This window comes from Halichoerus grypus, chromosome 8 (genome assembly GCF_964656455.1).
Source record: "Halichoerus grypus chromosome 8, mHalGry1.hap1.1, whole genome shotgun sequence".
NCBI classification, from domain to species: domain Eukaryota; kingdom Metazoa; phylum Chordata; class Mammalia; order Carnivora; family Phocidae; genus Halichoerus; species Halichoerus grypus.
This window is the reverse complement of record NC_135719.1, coordinates 311243-337959: the sequence shown is the minus strand read 5'-3', so window position 1 is coordinate 337959 and position 26717 is coordinate 311243. Positions and strand designations below refer to the sequence as shown.

At 48.4% G+C, this 26717-nt stretch overlaps 1 protein-coding gene across 3 annotated transcripts in view; it reads left to right on the top strand.

Annotated features, from left to right (window-relative positions):
* Positions 1 to 7386: 7386 nt before the first annotated feature.
* IREB2 (iron responsive element binding protein 2) overlaps positions 7387 to 26717 on the top strand; it is a 42936-nt gene continuing 23605 nt past the window's right edge. For 2 of the 3 annotated variants that reach the window (XR_013450217.1, XM_036067628.2), the window contains exons 1-4: positions 7387 to 7504; positions 8917 to 9006; positions 24644 to 24809; positions 25985 to 26122. Coding sequence is in view for 2 of the 3 variants with exons in the window: in XM_036067628.2 (XP_035923521.1) it covers positions 7486 to 7504; positions 8917 to 9006; positions 24644 to 24809; positions 25985 to 26122 (413 nt within the window). In the remaining variant the exon portion in view is untranslated. Of the gene's footprint in view, positions 7505 to 8916; positions 9007 to 16473; positions 16689 to 24643; positions 24810 to 25984; positions 26123 to 26717 lie in introns of those variants that run through there. The other variant, XM_036067629.2, reaches the window with a different exon arrangement.

The following is a 26717-nucleotide window of genomic DNA, read 5'->3' as shown; positions in this document are numbered from 1 at the left end:
GGGGAGGACGGCCGGAGCCGGAGCTGGCCTCCACTCTAACAGAGGCCCTCTGGTCAGGAGGCCGCTGCAGTGACTCAGTGGTCGTTGGGATCAGGGCGAGGTATCACATCTGTGGGGGGAGAGCAGAAGTTTGTGGGAGCGAGGCCCCCAGGGGCTACACACCCTATCGCACCCGAGATGTACCTCCAAACCGCGGCGGGGATTTCTGGGCACAAACCGCGGGTGGGCTGGCAGAGCCGCCAGCAGGAGCCCGCAGGGACCTGAGGACGAGGGCCGGTCGGTCTACACGGACCCCACGGCCGGCCTGTGCTCGCGGAAGCGGTGTGGACGGGGCCAGCGCTCTGCCTCGGGCTGGAAACATGCCACGGAACTTGACCCAGCCTGCAGAGAAAGCCCTGAAATGGGCCAGCTTCTCATGCCTCTGACTCCTGAGAGCCTATGAACTCCCCCAACCAACGGAGTATGGTTTCTGCAGACCCCCTTCTGGCAGCCTCCCCTGTGGGGCCCGCCTGTCCTGACACCCCAGTTTTCCCACCTTTGTTTCTTCCTTCGCTGGTGGAAACCTCTCTAGTCCTACCAGTGCACGAGGGGCCATAGTTCCCACATTCCTGGACCTCTGTTTTTTAACCTATAAAACAGAGCTAATGTTACTTATCTTTAATTATTTATCTGCGATTCAATTTGAATAGAATGAAGATTGCAGACGGGTGCTGCGAAGTGCCTGGCAGTGTCTGGGGTATGGGGTCAACGTCAGACATTAACGTGGACTCAGCTTAGGAAACATTTTCCTCAAGAGAGTCTCTTTGTCCCACCAGGTGGGGTTAAATGTTCCTCGGTGCTTCAGAATCTATGTCATTGAGCACAGGATGTATGTCCGCACCAGGATAGACCCCTGTGATGCAGAATAATCCCGGCCGACTTCCCCTGCAAAGATGTCCACGTCCTAATACCTGGACCCTGTGCATACCTTATGGCAAGGGGGGATTAAGGCTGCAGATGGAATGAAGGTTGCTAGTCATCCAGCCTGGGGAAGGGGAGATTATCCCGGATTATCCAGCTGGCCCCGGATAATCACAAATCTCCTGTAAGTGAAAGAGGGAGGCGGGAGAAGCAGATGCCAGAAGCAGAGGTCCCAGGATGCCGCCGTAGGCGTTGAGGATGCTTGGGGCCGAGCCAAGGAGTAAGAGTGGCCTCTGCAGGCTGGAAAAGTCCAGGAAATGATTCTCCCCTTGAGCCCCCGGAAAGGAACGCAGCCCTACAGCGCCTGGATTCTTGCCGCTGTGAGCCTCGTGTCAGAATTCTGACCGCCCAGCGACGAGATAACACAGTTGTGTTGTCTTACAGCACTGAGTTTGTTGCAGCCACAATCGAAAACCAGTACAAGCCTCACGTACATTTGACAGGCACAATCATCTGTCATTGTCGTCATTGTTACTGTCCCAGCTGCACGACCGAGGAAACCGCAGGTCAGAGGAGTTAGGTAATTCGCCCTGAATCACACAGCTAGCAAGTGCTATCAGATCTTTTTTTATTTTTTATTTATTTTTTATTTTTTTAAAGATTTTATTTATTTATTTGACAGAGAGAGACACAGCGAGAGAGGGAACACAAGCAGGGGGAGTGGGAGAGGGAGAAGCAGGCTTCCCGCGGAGCAGGGAGCCCGATGCGGGGCTCGATCCCAGGACCCTGGGATCATGACCTGAGCCGAAGGCAGACGCTTAACGACTGAGCCACCCAGGTGCCCCTATCAGATCTTCTGATACAAGTTACCAAAAACGAACAAAAGCACAAATTGGCTTAAGCTACAAAGGGGTTTACTGACTCACATAACTGAAAAATATTTTTAGAAGTTCTTGTGGAGAACAGAAAAGGCTTGACACGCAAGCTAAAAGGATGACGCCAAGGACCCAGTTTTCCTCTGTCTCTTCTCTCTGTTTGCCACACTCTTGGTTCTCTTCTCAGTTTCCCCACAGCGGCCCCCACAGCTCCAGGCCCACCATGGTGGTGGTGGAATGGCTGCAGTAGCCCCAGACGTCACCACCTCACTCCCCACAACTTCTGGAGGAGAAAGGGAAGCTTCCTTTTCTCAGCAAGAGTGTTGTTGTGACTTGTTGCTTCTAATGATGTTAATTTCCAATTCCTGAGCCGAATTCTGAGCCCAGTGGTGGACCTGTGCATGGGGAGTGGGGAAGGGTCGAATTACCCAAAGGAAAATCTTCATCGTTTGGGCAGAAGAAACAGAAAATGGATATCAAATGTCCGCAGCGCTGGCTGAGAAAGATCCTGACCACAAAGTTTCTGAGTTCAAACGCTACTGCCTCCCGGTAACATTGTTTTCTGGCTCTTTGGACACAGGGTCAGAGCGCCTGTGTCCTGCCTGGACTGAGAGATAAGCCTGGAGCCGTCCGGCAAGCCCAACTAAAGCGCATGCTGCAAACAATAGGCCGGTATTCTTCAAGAATGTCAGTGCCCTAAAGGAAAATGAAAAGCAGAGGAATAGTTCCAGATTATGGGAGACAAAAGAGGGGTGATATCTAAATGCAATGCTTGATCCTGGATTGGATTCTGGATTATTGGAAGAAGTTTCTAGAAAGGACAATATTGGGACAGTTGGCAAAATTTGAATATACATTATAAATTAGATAATAGTATTGTAGCAATGTTAACTTCCCTGAACTTGATCATGTCACTGTGGTTGTGTATGAGACTTTCCTTGTTCTCAGGAGATACGTGATGTAGTATTTGGGGTTGAGGTGTTGTGATCTCTGTAATTTACTCTCAAATGGTTCAGGAAGAACTAGACTAAGAAATAATGAAGATGGGTGACTACACTTAGCAATACTGTATTGTTACTTGAAAATTGCTAAGTGAGTAGATTTTAAAAGTTCTCACACAAAAACATAACTATGTGAAGTGATGGACGTATTAACGAACTTCATTGTAGTTATCATTCCCAAATATTTATGTTTCTCAAATCATCACATTGTATACCTTAAACTTCAACAGTGTTATATGTCAATTACATCTCAAGCTAGAATATAAACAAGTAAATAAATGCCGGCAAATATTGAGGATCTTATGCAATATATAAATATATAGAGAGAGATAAAGCAAATGTGGCAAAATGTTAACACTAAATAACGTGTGTGACGTGTGTGAGAAAGTTCATCATAATCTTCTCACAGTTTCTGTATCCTTTTTCCAAAATAAAAAGTTTAATTAAAGGAAAAGAGATGGACCTGCACAGGACGCTGATCTAAGAGCCACTAAGGTATCACCAGAGTGCTACAAATCGTAGCAGAAAGGTAACTTGAAAAAAATGTATTATTAAAACTTCTCTTTGAAGAATGCTGATGCGATTGGAAAAAAAGGCTGGGACTTAGGTAGAGAGATGAGGTTCCCAAGGGCAACCTGCAGGGCCAACAGACGGTCACTGTCAGGGTGTGGCCTCTTTGGGAAGGTCCTCCTCTGCTCTTCCCCTGTGAACTTCTTCATCTCTCTTCTAAATAAAAACTAAACACATATTTTCTAAATGTTGAAAGGAGAACCAAATGATTAGCCTTTCTTTTTAATCTGGTGTACCAGCTGTATGACCTTGAACAGGTCATCTCATTCATTAGGCAGACATTTATTTGGTACCTACTCTGTGGCAGGCACTGTTTTAGATTCTGGGGACAGCATGGGCCCTCCCAGAGGGTATAGTCTAGTGACATGTGGCAGACACTGGGGGTTGCCAACCCCACCGATAATCCTCTTCTTCCTTGCTAATAAAAACTCCAATTTTGGGGATGGCTGAGTGGCTCAGCCGGTGAAGCATCTGCCTTCGGCTCAGGTCATGATCCCGGGGTCCTGGGATCAAGCCCCGCATCGGGCTCCCTGCTCAGCCAGAAGCCTGCTTCTCCCTCTGCCTGCCACTCCCCCGCTTGTGCTCTCTCTCTCTGACAAATAAATAAGTACATCTTTAAAAAACTAAATAAACAAGTTCATTGAGATCTAATTCACCCATTTTAAAACCTTTTTATTTTGTGATCATTGTAGATTTAAATGCAGTTGTAAGAAGTAATAGAAATGCTGCACACTCTTCACCCAGTCTTCCCCAATGTAACATAGCACAATAGCAAAATAAGGGTATAGACACTGATTCAGTCCTTTGACCTCATTCAGATTTCCACTCCTTTGCCAGGTGTGTGTGTGTGTGTGTAATTCTATGTGATTTTATCGCTCATGTGACCATGGCCACAGTGAAGATACAAACCATTTCCAAGGATCCCTCTTGTTGCCCTTTTATAATCAGACCCGCTTTCCTTCTAGGTTGCACTCCGTCATCCCCGAGCCCCTGGCCAACCACTAATCTGTTCTCCATTTCTATAATTTCCACATTTTCAAGAATGTTATGCTAATAGAACCATACTGTATAGAACCTTTTCGGATTTTTCTGGGCTTTAGGCTTTAGGCTTTTTTTCATTCAACCTCGTTCCCTAGAGGTCCACCAGGTTGTTGTATCATAACTTTCTTCCTTTTTATTGCTGAGTAGTACTCCTTCCTGTGGATGTACTACAATTTGCTTAACCATATGCTTGTACCATATTTGCCGCTTAACCGACTGAGCCACCCAGGCGCCTAAACTTGTTTGTTTTTAAAGGCAATAATGAGTCCAGCCACAGGACACACGGTGATTGATCTAAGTTAGTGCTTCTCATTGGAATCAAGACATTCAGAAAATGGGAGGGTGTTTTTGGTTATTACTGTGGTGGGGGAGCACTTTTGGCAGTTAATGAATGTTAGGCTGCCTGCACTCCACAAGACACAACTGCACAAGAAAGAATCAGACAACCGCCCCCACCGAACACGCTGCCAAATGCTTCGGTGGGTGACATACCCACACAAACAGAAAAACAATAACAACAGATCTGTTTACAATTATCTGAGCCTAAAACTTAACGCCATTTACAAATAAAAGTAATTTGTCTATGGTTTTAATGTACACTGAATTTTCCAGGTATGCAAATGTTGTGTAAAAAGAGGAGAGGGTGTAATTTACTTTGTTTGGCACTTTGCCAAGAATTGTTCACTATTTCAGAAAATCGACAGTGACAATGCTTCCAATATTTGAGTCACTGATATATTTTTATTAGTCTCCACCCACGGCATATATATTATGTATGTGCATTTATCATTTATGCCTTCATGATATATGTTTATGCACAATATATTTAGTCCTTATTTTGAAATGTCAAATGCAAATAAAAACAGTTTAATATTATATTCTGTAAAACCATTATAAGTAGATGCAAGCTTCTGAAGACATCATTATGTCATGTAGTATAGACATGCCTGCCTCCTATATATTGTAATATTTTCTAATAAGTTACTTCCTTTATATTACAGTTAGGGCATCATGTAGTTTATTTATTGTTTTGTGTAAGTCATATTACCCGTGAATTTCATGCCAGGATAGTAGAGGAGACGTTACCAAATCATATGCCTTGAAAGGGAGTGTTGGGTTTGATGGGGTGGAGAAGAACTGATCTAATTTCTGGTCAAAGAGAGGTCTGCAGAGGGGAGGATCTTCAGGAAGACATGTTCTTTGGTAAAAAGAGAGAGATGCTCTGGGGCGCCTGGCTGGCTCAGTCAGGAGAGCATGTGACTCTTCATCTTGAGGTTGTGAGTTCAAGCCCCATGTTGGGCGTGGAGACTACATTAAAAAATAGTGATAAAAAGAGAGAGATGATCTGCACCAGTTCTCCTTCTGCTTTGGGAAGTTGTAGGACACCATGTTTCTGTATGATGTGGTCATCTAATAACCATGAGGTGATGGGCTCTCTGATGATGATTTGCTGCAGCGGCCCAGGAATAGTCTACTGTGGATTTTGCCATGGGAGATAATTACAGGTCTGTATTGTTTAAGCCACTGTCCGTTGGGTATTCTTGTATGCAGCTAAAAGCACCTAACTGGAATGTGGGGAATATAGTAAATCAGCAATTACAATCAAGTGTAATAAAATGCATTATCTACAATATAGGATAGGGAAGCATTTCTTTTTTTTTAAGATTTTATTTATTTATTTGAGAGAGAGCATGAGCGGGGTAAGAGACAGAGGGAGAAGCTGGGGACTTTGTGGGACTCAATCCCAGGACCCTGGGATCATGACCTGAGCAGAAGTCAGATGCTTAAGCGACTGAGCCACCCAGGAGCCCCGAAAGGGAAGCGTTTCATCAGGTTCCCAAACCAGACTCAGGGTTGGGGAAGGTCAGCAAATATTTCCTGTAGGAAATAATATCTGGACTAAGGACTGAGGAGGAGCAGGGGTTAGCCAGACAGGTCATGACGTCATCACAGTTAGAGAGGTGATTCTGCCTAAAGAGGTTCCCTGCAAAAGGTGAGGAACCGTAGGTGTGAGATACCAGACCATGAAGGACTAAGTTGAACCTGTGAGCTTGTTCATCCGTCAAGTCCTGAGTCACTTGGTGGCCGTGTACCGCTGGGTAAGTTCCTGAACTGAGTTTGCTCATCATCGTGAAGGTGAAGATTACAACAGTACTCATGTCCTGGGCTCTTTCTGAGAAGACTGTCGTTCAGACAGGGAGGGTTCAAACTAGAGCGGGGTGGGACCCGGCGGTCCGGCTGGAGAGGTGAATAAAGGGGAAACAGATTGGGGTTTGCACGGACAGGTCTTGGGTCAAGGATCCGAGGTACAGGAGTCAAGGACGACGTGCGGGTTCCTGGCTTGCACAGCCGCCGAGGCAGGCACGACGAAAGGACTCGTGGGTCTGGGGGGGGGGATGCCGAGTCTGGGGTGTCTGTCCTGAAGGACACACATCTCCGGGCTCGGGAGCTGTAGCCCGGGAAGCAGCAGCTAACCCCGAACGAAGCCAGAGGACCGGGTGGGGCGTGCCGGGCTCGGGGAGCAGGGGCGCAGGGCAGAGCCCTGGGGTCTACGGACACCCCGACGCCGAGCGGCGGGCCCAGCCACAGCAGCCTTCGGGACAGGAAGGAAAGAACCAGGCCAGCAGTCAGGGCGCGGAAGCCGACGGCAGGGGAAGGCCCGAGCACCCGGCTCGGCCCGCGCAGCCACGCGCCCCAGACCCGAGGCGGCTCGGCGCTGGCGGCCGCGGGGGCCGGGCGCTGAGGGCAGCGACGCGGGGAACCCTCGCTCCGCGGCCGGCCGAGCCGAGCGACCCGGGAGCCGGCGCGCGTTCCCCCGGGACTCGCCCCGCAGCCCGCGCCGCGCGCCCACGAGCACCGCCTCCCGGGAGCGCCGCCCCGCGTCTTTCTTTGTTTCCACGTCCGGAGATCTCGCGACAGTCGGGCGGCAAATCCCGCGAGCGCAGGCCGGCCCGGCGCTGCGGCTCTCGCGGTGTTTGCGCGAGACTGCCCCTGTCCTGCTCCCCCGCCGCCCGCCCGCCTTCCGCCCCTCTCCCCGCCCGGCCTCCCCCGCCTTCCCCCGCGGGCCCCTCCGCGCAGGGGTACTATGGTCTCCGGCGATGGACGCCCCAGGTGCAGGTTAGTGCCCGCCCCGCGCCGCGCCGCTCGCTCCCCTCGCCGGGGGCAGCTCGGCCGGGGCCCTCGGGCTCGGGCCGCGCTCCCTGGGGCCCCCTGCCGCCCTCGCCCCGGCCCGGGCCTGCGCGGGGCCCGGCGCTGCCCGCGGCCGCTGCTCGGCAGCCTGGGCCGGGGTCGGGGGGGCCGCCCGCCGTCCCGCCGCCCCCGTCCGCGGGGTCGGGCAGGGTCTCCTTGCTGGGGTCCCATGGGCCGCTGCTGGGCCCCGCCGCCCGGCCCCAGCCCCTCCCTCTGCTGCGGGCCCCGGGCCGGGGTGGGGGGCGGTCAAGGCCGGGCTCGAGTCAGCCGGCTCCGGGCGGCGCGCTGCGGCGCTGGCTCTCCCCACCCCCTGCCCCCCTGCCCCCCGCCTCTCCTGCTCTCCTGCTCCCCGTCCCCTGCCCTTCCTCTTCCCCCTCTGCCCCCCTGCCCCCGCCTCTCCTGCCCCTGCTGCCCTCCCCCATGCCCTTCCCGCCCCCTGCTCCTCTGTCCCCCCGTCCCCCCTGTCCCCCCACCCCCAACACGAGAAGGAACACTCATGCTCTCTGAGGCGGCTGTGCTCCTGCCTTCTCCCTGGGCTCAGGGGGCTCCCCTCACGGAGGGTCCTGCCCACCCACAGCGATGAGTCTGCACAAAAGACCTGACCTGAAGGCTCTTCCCCCCCCCCCCGGACGTTGGGAGCTGGGGAGCGCTCCAGTGAGACCCCCAGGTTCATGTCGTGCAAGACCGGAAAGACGTGTTCCCTTGGCAAGAACCTGCTGATTTACCCAGATAATTGTGTTCATTCCTACCTTCAGTCTAAGACCTAGTAGTCTTCCCTGCTAAGTTTTGTGTTTTGGTGTGGTTTTGCTTTTGTCCATGTTGTTGAATGCTCTGTAAAAATCTGTCTTTGGATTATTTTTTAAAAAACCAATCCTTGTGACAGTTGTCAGGTTCTCAGATTGTTCTGTGTGTACTTAGCGTTTTTCAGTACTTCAGTACTTCCAAAAGGCCTGTACGTCATTTAAATCGTTCTTGTTTCTCCTTCCCCGGTATTCTTTGTTGACACATTTCAGGAGTTAGTTATCTTACCTGTTTTTATTTGACAAGAGTCACGGTTTGAGCTGTGTTGTCCAATACAGTGGACCCTGGCCATGTGTGATTGTTTAAATTTAAATTAATAAAAATTAAATTTTAAAATTCAGTTCCTCCATGGCTGTAGCCACATTTCAAGTGCTCAGTAGCCACATGTGGCCAGTGGCTGTCTTACTGGACAGCGCAAATAGAGAACATTTGCACCATCGCAGAAAATCTTGGACAAAGTGGATTTCCAGTTATTTTCATTTTATTAAATTAAGGTACTTTGTAGCTGTGTTTAATGAAAGTATAATTTTTTTTTTCAGGATATGCCTTTGAGTACCTTATTGAAACATTGAATGACAGTTCGCATAAGAAGTTCTTCAATGTACCTAGACTTGGAGGCACCAAGTATGGTAATGTTGCTTAAATTTGGGGGGGGTTGTTTAGTTTGTAATAATAAGAATGCATTTATTAATTTGAGCTGAAGAAATCATTTACTCCCACCATGTTGTAACACGCAAACCTACACATCTCTAACATTTTAAAAACTCCTCTTGGGACAACTTTTGTTTGAGGAGGATGCAAGTCCATACCTTAACTTCTCATTTACAAATGTAAGTTAATTTAAGAATAATTTTTTTCCTGCGGAGAAACTACTGCAATTTGAAAACAACAAAAAAGCCTGACTGGTGATATTCTACACCTATTATATGCATGCTTTAATTTTTCAAGTGAACAGCGCCCACGATTCTTTACCTGTCATACCTGAATAGGAATCGCCAGCGGGCCCCCTGATTTGAGTGGTGCTCCAGGACTGGGCATGGTTTAGCCGGGCCTGTGCACCAACACTTTCAGCAGACCTTTGCAGGTGCCTGATTGGGGCCAAACCTTTCAGTGAGATCTCAGAAGAGAACTCGGCTCAACCCTAGGAAACTGGATGGACGTTTTGACTTTGACACTGGAGCACCTGAACCAGCCAGTGAAGGAAAGACCTGTTTGGAAGAGTGGTTTTTGTTTGTGTGGATTTTCTGGGAAAACTAGTGGGAAAGATAAATGCCAAATCTATTGCAGTGCGTTTTAGAGAGAGCTTTTAATCTTTTCTTGTACTGTTTAATTTAATTAAGAAGATTGCTTTTGTGATTTTTCTGTAGATTTTGATGTATTTAAATATTATAGGCTGCCACTAGCAGTTTTTCTTATATATCGTGAGAAAATTTCAATATTTTGGAGAAGAAACCTGTCTTAGAATTAGGTTGTCTTTAAAAATAAGAGGTTCACCAAAATGAGAGCAGTTTTCTTTACCTTCCACGTTTAGGTGCCATTATTTGTATTGAGAGAGGTTGGTGGTTTTCGTAAGTGCCATGTGTCTTTATTCACATTTATTTTATCCTTTCACCAATGATGAGTTCGCATTAGTTTTGAAAAGGGAACATCTAAATTGCTTATACATAAGAAAGATTTTTTATTTCACTTTACTTCTAATATCTAGTGATTCTGGCCTGGAAGATTCTTAACCCATATTTTATAACTTAATAAATAATAACATATGTGAGGATATTTTAAAAATTGGGCCTAAGTTCTTTCTGTGGATGATTTGTGAAAGTATGCCCACTTGAAGATGGCCTATATTTCCGAAATGGGGAAAATTAGTAGAAGACTTTCAAAAATAATTAAAATGCATTGAAAGAGAATGGTTCATGATGTAAAAGCTAAATTTTCTCTGGAAAATAAGTTTTCATGGGCGTTTAGAGGTAACTGAGTTCCAGAGTATCCAGGTTTTTATAACCATGATAAATACAGTAATAACATACCTGTAAATATAAATGCTTTCAAAACAGAAATTTGGTTTTTATTTCCATGGGATTAAAGCCCTGTTTTATTCATGGAGTGGTTATTATGAAAGGCTTATTAATAATTACTAGAGCAATTTCTTAGTAATTACTTGAGGGAATAAAATTTGAAGGAAGAATTGACTTAGGAGTAACTTGAGTAGCAGGTTGTTTTGCTTGTTTATCATCAGAACAGAACGTGTGTGTGCCCTTTTGCAGAGCCCAGACTGAGCGGCCCTGTGGACCTGTGCTCAGGGGGTGTTGCTTAGGCAGTCGCTGGGGTTCGGGCCTGTGCCGGCCGGCTGGACAAACAACCAGCTGTGGTGAGCTCCCTGCTAGTGGAGGGGAGTGTGCTCCGTCCTCTCCTGTCCTGGGGAGGAAAGGCGGGGTGAACTCCCGTCAGCCCCCTGCTCGCCTGTCAGGAATGCCTGCAGCGCGGGGAACTGAAACCCTTCTGTACAAGGACTTCAACGAACGGAGGTTTATCTTTCTCACGAGCAGGAATCCACACTTGGCAGACTGGGGCTGTAGCGCACCAGCGTCGGCACGGACCCCGGAGCCAGGCTTCTCGTTTTCAGTTTTGCTTTCATTCTTTTGGTGGCAAGTGCTGCTTCACCTCCAGGCACTGCCCGTGTTCTAGGCCGGCTGGAAGGGCAGCGGGGAGAAGAGCCGCCGCATGGGCCTGCATCTCCTTGGCCAGAATGTCCCTGGCCGCTCTCCCCTTCCAGGAGGCCGGAGGACAGAGGGAGTAGCCTTCCGGCGTTTATGGGGGACAGCGCGGGGAGAGCCAGCCTGGATTCCTCCTTCCCTGCATACCTCCCCTTCCTCAGTCTGTCTTTCCATGGGGCACAGCACAAATCATTTGATTTCTGCTCTTTTACTGCCATTTTATCTTTTTGCTTCCCAGGCTTACACTCACAGGATCTTTACGGAAGTGGACACATTGTGCTCATCGATTCCATTTTGGTCTTATATAACTTCACTTACAGCAAATCGCCTTTTTAGGGATCCGGAGCTGCCCGTGTGGCCCTCGAGCACACTGACAGCGATGATGGAGATGTCGAGTAACTGTTACCGTGAAAATAGACCCGTTTCTGAGGGGGAGAAATCACTGCTCCCAGAGAGTCAGAGGCTGCTTTCTGAAGGAGCAAGGACTTGAGCTGCTGGTGAGCAGAGGGCTCACAGAGGACAGTCCATGCTCAGGGAGTTAGGGGCAGGGCAGGCCTCGTATGGGCGGAAGGGAAGGTGTGGAGGGCAGGACGTGGGAGGGCTGGCTGTCATGAAGCCTGTTGTGGGGACTAGCTGTCCCTGAGCAGCGGGGCCGCTGCTGTCCTTCAGCTCAGCCCAGCCACCCGTCTGCCTCCCTGACCTGCAGTGAAGCCAAGGTTGGGTTTTCCAAATCCTAACTTGCAGCCTCTGAAAAAGTCTGTTTTAGGAGTGTTTTTATCGTTTATAAGAAATCAGATTGGGGTTGAGAATCACAGGAAGACCACAGTACAGGCAGTGTAGAAACAGTCTCATTGTTGATGTGTAGGTACAACTCTAAGTAAATGTGCTACTTTGAACAGAAACGCGGTGTGTGTTGGTTTATAACCTTTGTTTGTTCACTTGCTATCTCGCGAACATCTTTCCGTGTCCCGGAATACTAGTACCCGTGCTATCTGATTCTGCTTGGTTTCTGAGGCAGGGAGCGTGAGTTCAGGTAGCAGGGGATGCTCGACTTCTCGGCTGATGGCTGCGCAGTACGGCCCGCGTGGGTGCACCACGGCTTAGTGAGCAGCTCTGTGAGTGTGGAGGTTGTCACCAGCTCGTCCCTGTTGACACACAGCTGCTCTGTATGTGTCACATTTCAATTTTGATGTGAGCTTGTCATTCTATAGCATTCCCTCCACCCTTGTCAACGTTTTTCTTTTCTACTTTTACTGTATACCGTGTGCTCAGTCTTCACCCTTGACATAAGGCACAGAAACTCAAGGAAAGATGTGGCAGTTTGCAGACATCCGAAGATGCAGGCAGAAAGCATAGCGCTCATGGGGACCAGGATTTCTAAGCCAGGGGCTGTTTCTTTTGTCACTTGAAGGCTGCCTGGTCTCTTCATCCCTGTTTCCGTTTGACATCTACCCTCCAGTCAGCTGTCCCTGCAGCCCACTCGTTTGTGGAATGCCCAGGGTGGCCACTGCTGGCCATGAGGTTGTGATTGTCTTACCAGCCAGTTAAGACTGGTTGTCCCCGTAGCCGACTTTTCTACCTCTTGCTTTAGCCTAGTTTGGCTGGGCTTGTCACGTGTCTGTTGCTGGGGCAGTTACCTTGCTAGAAGGAACCCAAGTCCCTGTTTTCTAATCGCGTCTCTGCGTTGGACTCCGGAATGGGCTGTGTGTCGGGTTAGCAATGAAATAGTTCGCTTGCAGAGTCGCCACCCAGTGCACACCTTTCCAAGCATTACTTTTACCTGGTATGATTCTACTATTCCACGTACAACCATGGACTCACCAACCCTCCACATTTGTCCAAGGTTCTGTTGATTTTATCTCTGCTTTTGTGGACGTTTTCTGTTCTAGATGTGGTCCTTTGGGTGGCCAACAAGAGACACCTGGTACCTCAAGTGAAGAAAGGTTTATTGTCACGATACTGAGCTCCCAGGCCAATGAAATGTGGCTGTATCTCCAAAAAATGGGCCAGAATTGAGGAAGCTCTGTATTTTCTCTCTCAAGGCTTCAGATTTTCTGTGCCCCCTACTGCACTGCAGCCCAGCCTCCTGCCTGCTGACTTTATGTGGGGCCCCAGTGGCAGCCTCGGCCCCTCGCTTAACTCTGAACACCTTTCTGGTTCAGTCTGTGTCCTGATTGCAAATTCCTGGGAGAGGAATGTAATTGTCCTTGTGTATTTTCCCTCGTGAGGCTCTTGGCCACTGACCCCTGCCCAGGATTGGCTCTGGCTTCCGTGTGGTAGCCAGGGAGGTAATGGGACACAGAGGACTGCCTGTTCCATGGGTGGCTGTTTGCACGGGCCCCACAGGGTGCATCTGCTGGGTTAGCAGCCGCTGCTAGATTACATGCTCACAGGAGTGAATGGGAAGAGTGGGTGTTTCTGCACTTCCATCAGTAATAGGTATGATTTTTCTTATTTTCTCTGTGTTTGTCAGTGAGTGGGGGAAAAAATCTGAAAGAAGTTTTCTCTTTTTCTGCCTTCTTAGACGCTATTCATGGCAGTGTGTATATATATATATTTAAAAAAAAAAAAACAGGTCAGTTCTTTATTGGAAATCTATCCTATCAGGCTTGGTACTAGTTAGAGACAGAAATGAAACCTGGACTCTGATCAGACGTGGGTGAGAGTTAATCCTGTTGCCAGATCTGAGGGGGTTATGAGACCTTCTGGAACAGTTTCTTAATCTTTTCTCCAGGCCCCTGGCCTCGACCAGGGTTTCTAGGTTCACTCCGTAGCTACTCCAGCGGGTTCTTGCCCACTGCCCTGGCCCTGTCTCTCAGTCTGGACTCCAGAGCTACCCTCCTTGGGGCTTTAGGCAAGCCCAGAGTGTTTGTGACTGTCTCCCCCTTCCTTCCCCTGGTGTATTTTTCCATCCTACTTAGTTTCTCTGGGCCCGCTTGTTAACCAGTTCTTATTGCTAGGTGCTGTGGCTGATTTCTGCGCCTGTCTAAACCTGGAATTTTCACATGTGAGAAATGAACAAAACCCTTTTACATGGTCTGTACGTCTTCACTACATCACTTTGTGGTGGGCAGAAAAGATCATTTTATCTGCACTTTATTCACGTGGGAAAAATGAGGCTGAAAATCTAAGTAATTTGCCTGACGTCACATTATCTTGTAAATGAGGAGATTTGGTCTTAGACTCCTGTCTTCTGATTTCAGACCAGTGCTTTTCCTCACTTCATACCATTCTCTTTCCCATCTTAATAACGGTAGTAATAAAGGTGCTGGTATGGAGTATTTCCCACATCCGTTCTGTAACAAGTTCTGTTGTCCACTTGAACAAGGTCGAGGAGAGGTGGACAAGGTCCACCATCTTTGTGGTGGGGGAGAATCTTGAACGTAACGCTGTGATTCTGAAGCCGGTGCTTGTGAACTGTTGGTGGAGGTCGTGTGCTCGTGCCCTCGGAGACCACAGACGGCGGCCACCTCAACAAGCGGGCCATCCTGGTGGGGATGGTGGCCTGTATGCAGGGGAGGTGCTCCTCGTTTCCAGCGGAAATGGGAGGCTGGTACCGTAAAATTTTCTCATACTTTAAGAAGCCAGAAATTTGGATTTTCATATGAAAAAATTATGGTTTTTTTTTTTTTTAAAGATTTTTTTTATTTATTTATTTGAGAGAGAGAGAATGAGAGAGAGCAAGCACATGAGAGGGGGGAGGGTCAGAGGGAGAAGCAGACTCCCTGCCGAGCGGGGAGCCCGATGCGGGACTCGATCCCGGGACTCCAGGATCATGACCTGAGCCGAAGGCAGTCGCTCAACCAACTGAGCCACCCAGGCGCCCAATTATGGTTTTTCCATGTTGGCAATTAAATTTAGAATGTTACAACTCTCCAGAACAAGCACAGTCCGTCTGTAGGCCGGCAGTCTGACCCCCACACTAGGAGATACGCTGTACCGCTGATCGGAGTAGCAGCCGTTGAGCCTTGAATGGGAGGCTGTCTGGTCCTGGAGGCCTGGGTGTGCCGTGTCACCTAGTAGACCTCAGCATCCTTTTTCAGAGCCTGAGCCACCTGTGGGATCTTCCACTGAGTAATTGATCAAAAGGGTATCAGTTGTTAATCAGCTCATTTCAGAAGTGTGGTAATACAAATTATCGTACTTTCCCAGTTAAGTTAGCCGTTTGTCCTGGTTCCCACTTGTCTTTTTGATTACCTGTCCTTAGAGAATTAGCTTTCTGGATTCATGGAATTCTAGAAACTTTTGGTTAGAGGAGGCAGAATTACCCAGTTTACTTCTGTGCTTGGTGCACAGATCTCTCAACAACACTGTTTAATTTGTTCAGCTAACATTTTTTGGGTACTCACATGTTTCTGGCAAATGCGGGATGGCTGGGATAGCATCTTTGTGCTCAAGAAAGCACATGGTTTAGTAATGAGCATGTAAGTGGAAACTATGTTAAGTACAGTGCTTTGTTATGTTACAGCAGTCTCAGTCCAATCAAGAGACAGAATGGGGGAGTTTAATACAAATCATTATTAACTGAGATAAAATAGTAGTTGTAAGATAGAAGGAAACCATATGGTACTGTAGGGCTGATGGAGAGAGAACACGGTGTTCCAAGGAGGGACCAGCTTGAAAGGGGTGCAGACCGCATTGGAGAAGGTGTGGTTCACCCCACTAGATAGCAAGAGGTTTGCTGTGTGGCCGTGCTGGAGCTGGCCTGGGGTTGCTGGGCAGGCGGGAGGTAGCCCCTGGAGTTCAGGAAGCTGGTGTGGCCCCACACTGAGAGAACAGGTGCCTTGAGATTGAGGTGCCGGGCAGTTGCCCTTCCGAGTGCCCGGGCCATGTGGGGGCTTGCAGAGGAAGTCCAGAAGCTGGCAGGACAGAGGGCCTTCTGTGCAGGAGTGTCTTGGTCCACGTTCCAGCACCGGCAGAAGTCCGTCTGAGTGTGCAGCTAGCTACGTGGAGGGTGGTTCCCATGTTGGGTGGGCTGTTTTTATGTGTCGTGTCGTGAAGTGTGTCCACATTGGAAGATCTGAATAACTTAGTGACCCTTTATTTCTCAAAGACCTTCAGCAAATGTAGCGAGCAGACGATAATGGGACTAGGTCATGAACAGACGGGCTTACTTTGTTTTTGAGCAAACATCTGCCAAATACCTACGTCTGAGCAACTGTAGTCTGTCAGTTCTTTCCAGTGGAAATGGTGTTCTCTGGAAGAAGTGGCTAATTGAGCTTGCAGTTCAAACCACCACCCAAGTGTTTTCCCCAAGCAATCATACTTCAGTTTTGAGCAGAAATGCTGTATACGTACTGTCCATGTTGTCACATGGAATATTAAGATTTGATCTCAGCAGTTGAGATGGAATAAAATGAACGATTTTTCTGCTTCATCAAGGACATTCTCAAGTGAAGCTGGTGTTGGTTGTGAAGATGAACAGTGCGATGAGAACGAGGACCGTTTGGTACCGCTGCCTTGAGCTCTGCTGCGACACCAGCGGGTCACCCACCGTTGTGTCACAGTGGTGACAAAGCAGATCATGTCTGAGCAGACCTTGCAGGTTCCTGAAAGAATTTTAGGGGCCTCCGGAGTCCAGGGACCACTGGCATGGGGTAAGCATGGAGGTGGAAGGCAAGCTAGAAGATCTGCGTGAGAAAGGACTTGGCTTGGGCGAGATCTGGGGGTGGCGATAGAAGTAGACAGATTCAGAAGATGTGTGCGAGGTGTCAAGGATGCTGCCTCGTTGTGAGGGTGTGCACCTCTGGGTGGGCGCCGGTGCTGTTTACTGAGCTGGGGGACACCGGAGGACGCAGTGACGTGGAGCGGGCGAGGGGATGTCACAGGGATCGGCTTAGGTACTGGCGAGTTTGGAAACACCAGTTTTCAGGTAGAGGTGTTCATGAGGTGATCAGGCCCGTGTTCTGGAGCTCAGAAGAAGACCCAGACTGCAGAGGAGAGTTTTGTGATCCTTGGTGTTGAGGCCACAGGAATGATGAAGACTTCTGAGGGGGCACAGTATGGTGAGAAGAGAAGTGAGCTAGATGTGAACTCTCAGGAACTCTGACGTTTAAGGATCAGGCAGAGTACTGTGGGGAGGAGGCCTGGCTGGCTCAGTGGGTAGAGCGTGTGACTCTTGATCTCAGGGTTGTGAGTTCAGGCCCCACATTGGGCATAGAGCTTACTTAAAAAACAATAAAAAATAAAGATTAGGCAAAGGAGTAGAGGCTGGCCAGGAAACCAAAACAGGGCTGCCAGAAAGTATTAAGGACTGTAAAGGATCTAGAATTTTCCTCTCCTTGCAAGTTAACAAGTTAGTCTGACATAGTTTCATAGATACGGGCAGAAGACACGAGACTCTTAAATCAGAGACAGTGGATGGTTTATTATCCACAGCAAAGCAGTACGAGCATTTCTATTGGTTTCCCAGGCCCCCGTTTCTGCCGGTGATTTTGAAGAGGGCCAGGTAACACGTGTAGCACGCACAGTGGTTGTGTTACAGGAAAGGAGCTCGGACTTAGGGACCCAGATCTTTCATAATGGACAGTAGGCATGCCTGCCTCTTGCTCCAGAAGGAGACGCTGTCTGTATCTTCAGGGCCATTCACTGTATTAACTTCGTTTAAAGAATGCCCTGGAACAAAGGCAGTTACTGCCCGTGCTTGCAAGTCATGCTGAACTGTGAGGTGGGAGATGGGGACACGGTCTTCCTGCAGCCCGTTAGAAGTGGGGGGGGTGAGCTGGGAGGAAAGAGTTTGGCGAGGGACGGAATGATTAGCTGTCTTGAATATTGCTGAGGGGCGTTGCTTCTTTGGTGTTTAAGGATAGAAATCAGATTAGTGTGGAAACAGTGAATGGAAGTATAGAAAAACGGACGTCGGGAATATAGTGATTTTCAAAAAACCTTGTTGAGAGTTTGAAGAAAGAAGCCCGTGGCGGCCGCGTGCGCTACCCTGGGGCTAGAGGCCGTGGAATGGGAAGAGTCCGGTTGCGGGCTGCATTGCGGACGTGGGAGAGAGGATGATGGCTGACTCAGGGTTCTGCCGTGTGCCAGCAGGAGTGGGATGCAGAGCCCCTCCCGAGAGGCGGGCACTTAGTAGGTCCACGGCTGCCTTCTCAGATGGGGAAGGAGTAGCTCCAGGGCGGCTGGGCGCGTGGGTGCAGCCGGAGGAGGGGGAGGGAGGAGGTAGGGCTGGGTCTCGCAGGAGGAAGGCGGACATGGGGTGTGAAGGAGAGCAGGTGCAGGTATGGTGAGGCCCCAGCGGACGCCGCGGTCATGGGTTCGTACTGGCCCCAGGGTCTCTGGTTGTTGTGGGTTTCTTTTTCTTCCTCCTCCACGCGTCACCACCATTAAAACCCCAGTGAACTCTTTCACACCCACGAGAATGGGTAGTACATAGAAAATAGACTAAGAACCTTCATACTTTGCTGGGGGGATGTAGAATTGTGCAGCCACTTTGGAAAACTGGCAGTTTATTAAAACTTTAAATACAAATTTACCATATGACCCAGCAATTCCATTCTGAGAAATCTACCCAAGAGAAATAAAAACACTTATCCACACAAAGATCTGCAGATGAGTGATCTGAACAGCATTACTCCTTCAGTGGGTGAGTGGATGGGCAGAATATGGTAGGTCTGCACCGTGGAATATTCTTCAGCAGGAACAGGGCTTGAGTCCGGATACAGACCGCAGCATGGACACACTCGGGAGTGTGCTCATTGAAAGCAGCCAGACACAGTGAGGGACCTTACTGTGCGATTGCGTTTGCACAAAATAAGCCAGAGGCGACAGAGCTGTCGAGACCCGGTAGCCGAGTGGTTTCCCTCAGTGGGCGAGGGCAGGGAGGGGCTGATTGCAGGTGAGCGGGAGGGACCTGGCGGATTCGCGGTGCGGATAGTACAGCCTGGGGAGGGAGACTTCACGAGGAGCAAAATACGCGTGATAGCGTTATTTTTAAAACAAAGTTTTTAAGCAGGAAAGTGACGTGGGGTTCACCGCCTGACGCAGGTGGGTGTTCTGATGGCCTGAGAATGAAAGAACGGGGGGAGTGCAGGCTTGGGGAACCTAAACGGCGGAAGTGAGGGAGCAGGCGGACGGGCGGTGCTGCAGGAGAGGAGAAGGTGGCGTCCAGTGCTGTGGGGGTCAGACAGGTGTGCGGACTTGGAGGGTGGTTTGGTTGGAGCAGGAGAGTGCGTGTGGAGGTGGGGTAGCCGAACAGGGAAGAAGGAGCAATGAGGGCCCGTTCGTGCTGGGGATAGGGAACACTAGGGCGTCTGCTAGCCTGCCCTCTCTGCTCATGGCTCTGGGATGTCTGCCTCTGGAGTCACCTCAGGGGTTAAATACCGTTGTAGGGGGAGCAGCTCGACATCGACTCGCCAGCAGGTCCTAAATAAGTAACTGCAGGTGTTATCATTAGAGTAGTTGAGAAAGACGGGCGCCTTGGTGGCTCCGAGGTCGTGATCCCAGGGTCCTGGGATCGAGCCCTGCAGGGAGAGAGAGCGAGCGAGTGCGCGCGCACAAGCAGTGGGGAGAGGCAGAGGGAGAGGCAGGCTCCCCCCCCCACTGAGCAGGGAGCCCCACGCTCCGTTGGCACACAGGCCCTGGTATTATCCCACCCGAGTGTCCCCGTGACGCGCTGTTGGCTTGCCCCAGAGTGAGTGGTCCAAGAGAGGGAGGCTGGTGCTGGGAGACTTCACACCATGGCCTTTGAAGCCCCGTGCTGTCGCCTCTGCCATGCTCTGTTGGTCACACAACAACCGTGTGGAAGGTGGCGTGACGAATGCCAGGAGGGGAAGGTGATAGTAATGTCTGGAGGCCAGCGAGCACAGAATGTTTGAGGGACGGCTGGTGTGCGTCTGCATCACTCCCTGTAGTGGGCCGCTGGGAGTTACGGTAGGCTTAGGCACATTTGCAAGTTAGTGCTTCTTAATGACAAACTGTCCAGTTAACAGTGACATTTTGGTCTTAGAGCATGCTTATTTGATAGTTGCTTTTAAATTTAATACTGAATTTTCAAGTCTTAGAATTAAAAACCCAGTAAGACCACTAAGATAATAACCAAAACAGTAGCCCCTTGCCCTACCCTGAATTTCTACTCTGCAGAGAATACCATTTCTAATACTCTTGGCTATTTCTTACGGTACTTTCCTCTATGTTACTAAATAGCCTTGCTTATACACCTGTTTTTTGATTTTCAGTTATAGACTTCTAACTTTCTACTGTGCAAAATAAGAGGTTGGCAATTTTCTGCATATATCCCAGGTACCTCTTCTTAGTTATCAAGCCAGCATTCCGTGTTCATATTTTGATGGCCGTAAATGTTCCCACCCAGTCCGTGTAGTAAATGATTGCATCTTGTTTCTCTTACAACTTTGTGTTTTTTCCTGGAAGTGATGATTGTCTTTTTCTGTTTGCTAAGTTTGCTGTGTCTTTATCAGTAATTCCTCTCCAAATTCTCTAGAAGAACTAACTCCTCCCGGTAGAATCAGGTAGTCTGGCAGTTCATTTTTCCCTCTTCTGTTGGCAGCGTCCCACCTGGACTTCCTCGCCTGCCACACGGGGGACCCCGCTGTGTCCCAGCCTGCATGCTGTTCTGCTGTCCACTTCCCTCCCGTAGCGTCCATCCCGGGAAGTGCAGTGTTGGAGGCCTTGCGTGATTGACGCGCGGCTGCCCGTGGACAGAGCTCTTAGGGCTGGAAATGATTTTCCCTTGGAGTTTCGAAGGCCTTGTTCCGTGGCCTCTTAGCCCCTCACCCAGCCCTCGAGAAGCCCAGGCTGTCCTGCGTCCCAGTCGTCGCCTTTGGTTGCCTCTGTTCCGTGTGGGCACGGTCATCCATGCACTGTTGGCCAAAATCTTTTGAGTTGTGCTTCTCTTTGTTCCTGTGGGTTTATGACTTTATTTCTTTACTATCCTCTTAGTGGGTTTCAAAAGTGAATGGACATAATTGCTGGAGTTTGCCATATTTTATTAGAAATCTGAGTAAATGCTTTCTGTGAAGATCTTTAAACAAAAAGTATTCCTGACATTGTTTTTCCAGGACAGTTAACCACACAGAAAACTGGTCTGTGTATTTGCTTCTGTGATGTTTTCCTCCTTATTATTTCCAAGTGTTCTATCAAAAAATCTCTCTCCTGCAGTTCCCCTTGCTTTGGAGGACTTCGTTGTGTTTCTCATTGGGTAGGATGAAAACTCATACGTGTTTGTGGGTTTTATGAGTATTGGCTACTCACTCCCGTTAGGTGGCTGGTGCACCTGTTTTAGGCAAGAACAAGAATCAGCTTGAGTCCATCTCTCAAGGTCAGACCTGTAGTAAATGGCAAATACAGGCCTTCAGTCCAGCGTTTCTGGTTATGTAGTCCTTTGTCTCCACACTTACGACTTCATTCATCTTTAACTTGTGTGAGTTAAAATTTCAATCCTAAAAGTAGGGACAAAATCATCACCCACTTTGTATTTGTCAGCCAGTTATCAACATTTGCTGACCTTTTGTTTAAAATACTTACCATCTCCAGGGGTACTATCCGTGGGCGTCTGCCTTCGGCTCAGGTCATGGTCCCAGGGTCCTGGGATCGAGTCCTGCATCGGGCTCCCTGCTCCGCGGGAAGCCTGCTTCTCCCTCTCTCGCTGCCTCTGCCTGCCCGTCTGCCTGCTTGTGATCTCTTTCTCTCTCTGTCAGATAAATAAATAAAATCTTTAAAATAAAATAAAATATTTCACCACCTCTGTAACCTATAAATACACTCTAGCATACATCACTGATGTGTGAAAGGACTTTCCAAAATAACACTCTCAGTGCCTTTATTATACCTAATGAAATTAACAGTAATTCCTTCCTACGGTCTAGAACCCGGTCCATATTCAGATTTCCCGTGTCTCAAGCAGGTTCGCACAGAGCACTTGGTTGCTGCACCTTGTAAGTCGCTGGCGGTCTGTCAGGCTCGCCCCGTCTCCGTGTTCCGTGCCATTTGGGTGTGGGGGCAGCCATGTGTGTTGGTCCCGTTGCTCCTTCGTTGGGTCCCCTTCCTGCCACACTGCCCCTGTTTGCTGTCGGCGGGAGGTGGGGTTGGCTGTCTGGACGTGCGGACGTTTGCGAGAACCCTGGTGGTGGGGCTTGGATCTTTCTTTCCTCAGAGCAGACAGTGTCTCTCCTGTCTTCCATTTGGAGATGCTGGTGGTTGTCATTGGTGCCCACGGGCTCCATCCGTTCTGAGTTCTGTGACCACGTCTCACTGAATATTCCAGCGCTGTCCAGGGGCTGCACGTGGGAGATGCTGCGAATGACACCCTCCCTTTCTGTGTTATTAGCTTCCACTCCTCTGTGAGGAGCTTGCTCTTGGCTATTTGGTTCCTTGAATGAGGAAGGACGAGATCGATGATTGATCGTTTCCCCCGGTGTGAGTTTTCAGGGTCATGAGTTGCTCTAGGAACTTGCATGGCCATCGATGAAGGGTTTTTTAAAGAGTCCTTATGAACTAAGGGCTGTTTTTGTGTTTGATGCATGTCAGTGAATTGGATGCTCACACTGACCCACCAGCGTTCCCTGCAGCTTCTGACACAGGATGTTCTGGGCCTATTTCCACCCTTTCCCAGACGTGGGAGGAACTCTGGGGCGAACGCGGGTGCTCTCCTCCTAGTGGGAAAATAGTAATTAGCTAACAGTGGGCCGAGAGGCCAGGGGGCCTTACTGGTGGGTTGTCATTGGGGCATTTTCACTCAACAGAGCTGGAAACACTTACTGTTTAGAAAGAGAGAAATAAACTATGAGTTTGTACTTACGATTCCAATTGAAATGGAAGTTGTTTTTTTTTTTTTAAGTTAGCTACTCTGATTTTTTTTTTTTTTTTTTAAAGATTTTATTTATTTATTTGAGAGAGAATGAGAGAGAGCACATGAGAGGGGGTAGGGTCAGAGGGAGAAGCAGACTCCCTGCTGAGCATGTAGCCCGATGCGGGACTCGATCCAGGGACTCCAGGATCATGACCTGAGCCGAAGGCAGTCGCTTAACCAACTGAGCCACCCAGGCGCCCAGCTACTCTGATTTTATACTTCTGTGTCATTACTCTTAAAAATGCTGGTTTCCGGGCGCCTGGGTGGCTCAGTTGGTTAAGCGACTGCCTTCGGCTCAGGTCATGATCCTGGAGTCCTGGGATCGAGTCCCGCATCGGGCTCCCTGCTCGGCAGGGAGCCTGCTTCTCCCTCTGACCCTCCCCCCTCTCATGCTCTCTGTCTCTCATTCTCTCTCTCAAATAAATAAATAAAATCTTTAAAAAAAAAAAAAAAAATGCTGGTTTCCAGCCACAATAACACAAGTGCTTTTGGCCTCCTCTCGTCACCTAGGGACAACTTCACGCTGCACTCTCTGTACCGATACCTGAACGTACTTTGTTTTCTTTGTGGATCTTCTCGTCCTTTATACACATCCTGCCAGGGAGATACAGCCAAAATGTGTGGTAATAGATACTAACTCTTCAGTTTGTCCTTTCACTGTTCTTTCTTGGGGTGGGGGGAAGTATATGTTATTTTTATTTAATATATTTTTATATTTTAAAAATATTTAGTAATTTTTTTTTTTTTTTAAGATTTTATTTATTTATTTGAGAGAGAGAGAATGAGAGAGACAGCACATGAGAGGGGGGAGGGTCAGAGGGAGAAGCAGACTCCCCGCCGAGCAGGGAGCCCGATGCGGGACTTGATCCAGGGACTCCAGGATCATGACCTGAGCCGAAGGCAGTCGCTTAACCAACTGAGCCACCCAGGCGCCCAAAAATATTTAGTAATATTTTAAAGTACATATTTAATATATACTTTAAAATTTTATATTTGTTATACAGTAATTTGTATTCTTACACCTTTTTTAGTGTCTTTTCTTACTGAAATGGTAGGGTGCTGTAAGCATTGTTTTGCACTGCGTTTTCTCGGAATGGTATGTTCTGGAGATCACTCCTTATCGACATGCAGACGTCTTCATCCCTTTAGACAGCTGCATAGTGGTCCGCTGTGTGGGCTGCCGGGAGTCACGCAGCCGGCCCCACACTGACTCAGTCTTAAATCCGGTGTGAGACTTGAGTATGATTGAAAACTTGACAGTGTTGGAGTCTGTGTCTCTGTGATATACTTAAACGAGGACTCTAGGGTAAGTGACAGTTAGCATGAAGTGAATTTGACTCATGTAAGCACCCTGTTTTAAACTAACCACTTTTGATGGAAATCTTTAAAATTTATTACAGACTTCTGTACAGTTTAGGGATGTTTTCATTATTATATTTTATTCTCATATTCTGTGTCTTCCCTGAATGTTAAGTATTGGTCAGTCTCATGTGCCCATTTCAGAAATGTGCAGCTCTTTCAAGAGTGTTTAATCTCTGCTTTTTCAGCACCTTGGCTGACATATGGGAAAGTCAAATTTATAGTAAGCCTGATATTAACATAAACGGTGTTTTCCTCCGTGTTTACTGAGACTGAGAAAACAGTGCATCCCTGTCTTTATCTAACTTTTTGCTCTTGTGATTTCTATAGTATGTAGTTAAGACTATGCCCTTATTAATAGTAATATTGTCTCTGACTCAGATGTTCTGCCTTACTCAATACGGGTCCTGTTGGAAGCTGCTGTGCGGAACTGTGATGGCTTTTTAATGAAAAAGGAAGATGTCATGAACATTTTAGACTGGAAAACCAAACAAAGCAATGTTGAAGTGCCCTTTTTCCCTGCCCGTGTTCTTCTTCAAGATTTTACGTGAGTGATAGAGCATTTCCTTCTTAAAATTCAGACTCCCTGATGGTTGGCTTTGTTTTTAATTCTGAAGATTAGTTTATAAATTTAAAGAATTGTCCTTTCTAAAGTAAAGTAGTTCATTAAAAATGAGGTGCTTGTTTCTTGCACTGTTTATTGAAAACCTGCTTTTGCGGAACTCTGCCTGCTTGTCGTCCCCAGTTGGTGAGTGGGCTTCTCAGACTTAGACATGCAAAGCCTTATTGCCCAGCTGCCATACCTGTCCCTCTCCATGTCTCCCCATCACGGGAAATGCCCGACTCCTCTCTTTCCCTCCTGCCTAATCCAGTCTGTCAGCAAGTTCTGTGGACTCTACCTTTGAGACATGCCCTGAGCCCGCGTACCTCGTAACCGTCTCCACCCCCATGCTGGTCCTGCCCCTGGCGCTCTCACCGGGACTACAGCTGTCAGTGTCTCTAGCCAGTGCCCCTGCTTGCACACTTACAGTCTGTGTTGTCTTTCCACGGTAGATCATGTGACTTAATTAAAAATGTTAACCAGGTCCTGTCATTCCCCTGTACGCCTGTGAGCGTCCATCACACTTGGAATAAAATCCAGAGTCTGATCTGAGTCCCCAGGAATTGTCTATTGGAAGAGTTTGGAAGGAGCTGTAGGAGTTAGCTAGATAAATAATAGTGTCCCCCTCACTCACCCCCTAAAATCTGGTTTGCATGCCACTGTTCTTTATACCCTGTGTGCGCTGCTATTACAGTATTTTCGATACTGTTCTGTGGTCACGACCCCATCTTCCCTGCAGACTCCTGTCTCTGACGAGCCATGCCTCCGGCGTCTGGAGGCACATACATCTAGTCGAGAGCCCGGAGTCCTAAGAAGCCTCTGGGAGGGAGGGGAGTCTCCTGAAATTTAAGACAGGGAAAGAATCCATAGACAGTTTTCTGGAGGGTTCCTTTTGCCTCTAAAAGTTCTCTCTTGTGTTATTTGTGACACTCAAGTTCTCAGTAACATTAATGCTAATTCTCATGAAACCAGGATATGTCGAACTTTGGATAACAAGTACGTAATCTAACGAGTACAAACTAGAAAGGGATACATTTAGATGTAAAACTGAACAAATGTATCTTATTTGAGCATATGAACGTACAATTCAGACCCTAATTTCATCATTCTTTATTTTTTAGTGGAATACCAGCAATGGTGGATTTTGCTGCTATGAGGGAGGCAGTGAAAATTCTTGGAGGTGACCCGAAGAAGGTCCACCCTGCCTGCCCGACAGATCTCACAGTTGACCATTCTTTACAGATCGACTTCAGTAAATGGTACGTGAGCACACGTATTTGTGAAGACAGCTGTGCGAGGTGGCCGGCAGCCAGCCCCCTGGTTAGAGGAAAGGGAGCAGAGACTGTGGGTGCCTGGGTGAAGGCTGCCACGTTTAGTGTACACTGATCTAGAAACAGAGCTGGTGAAGTTTATGTACTGATGAATTTTTTTTAACGGAGTCTGAATTTAAAATGGTGTTCACGTTTGTAGACTTCTGCTGCCATTTTTGATAAAAATGTATGAGCCTAGAACCTGCTTTGTGGAGTGAATTTTTCTTCATTATCTTTTGTTTTTTAACCTACTTGCCTTCGAGAGAGAATCTAAAGACGGGAGCCATGAATGTCTTTAGTTAATTGGTGATTAAAATCACAGTGCGTACTAAAACTATGTTTTCCTCCCACTGAAATACACGTCTATTTAGAAGGTCCCTGTGACCAAGGTCAGACTAGAGAAAACCTAATTCTCTTGTGATCTTTCACACGGACCAAGACGATTGTTGCAGCCCGCGAGCGCTTTTGCCCTCTAGATTAGCACTGTGGCTATGTGCTGCTTTTCAGTTGTTACATGGGAAAAAACCCACTTAGGTGCTTGCTA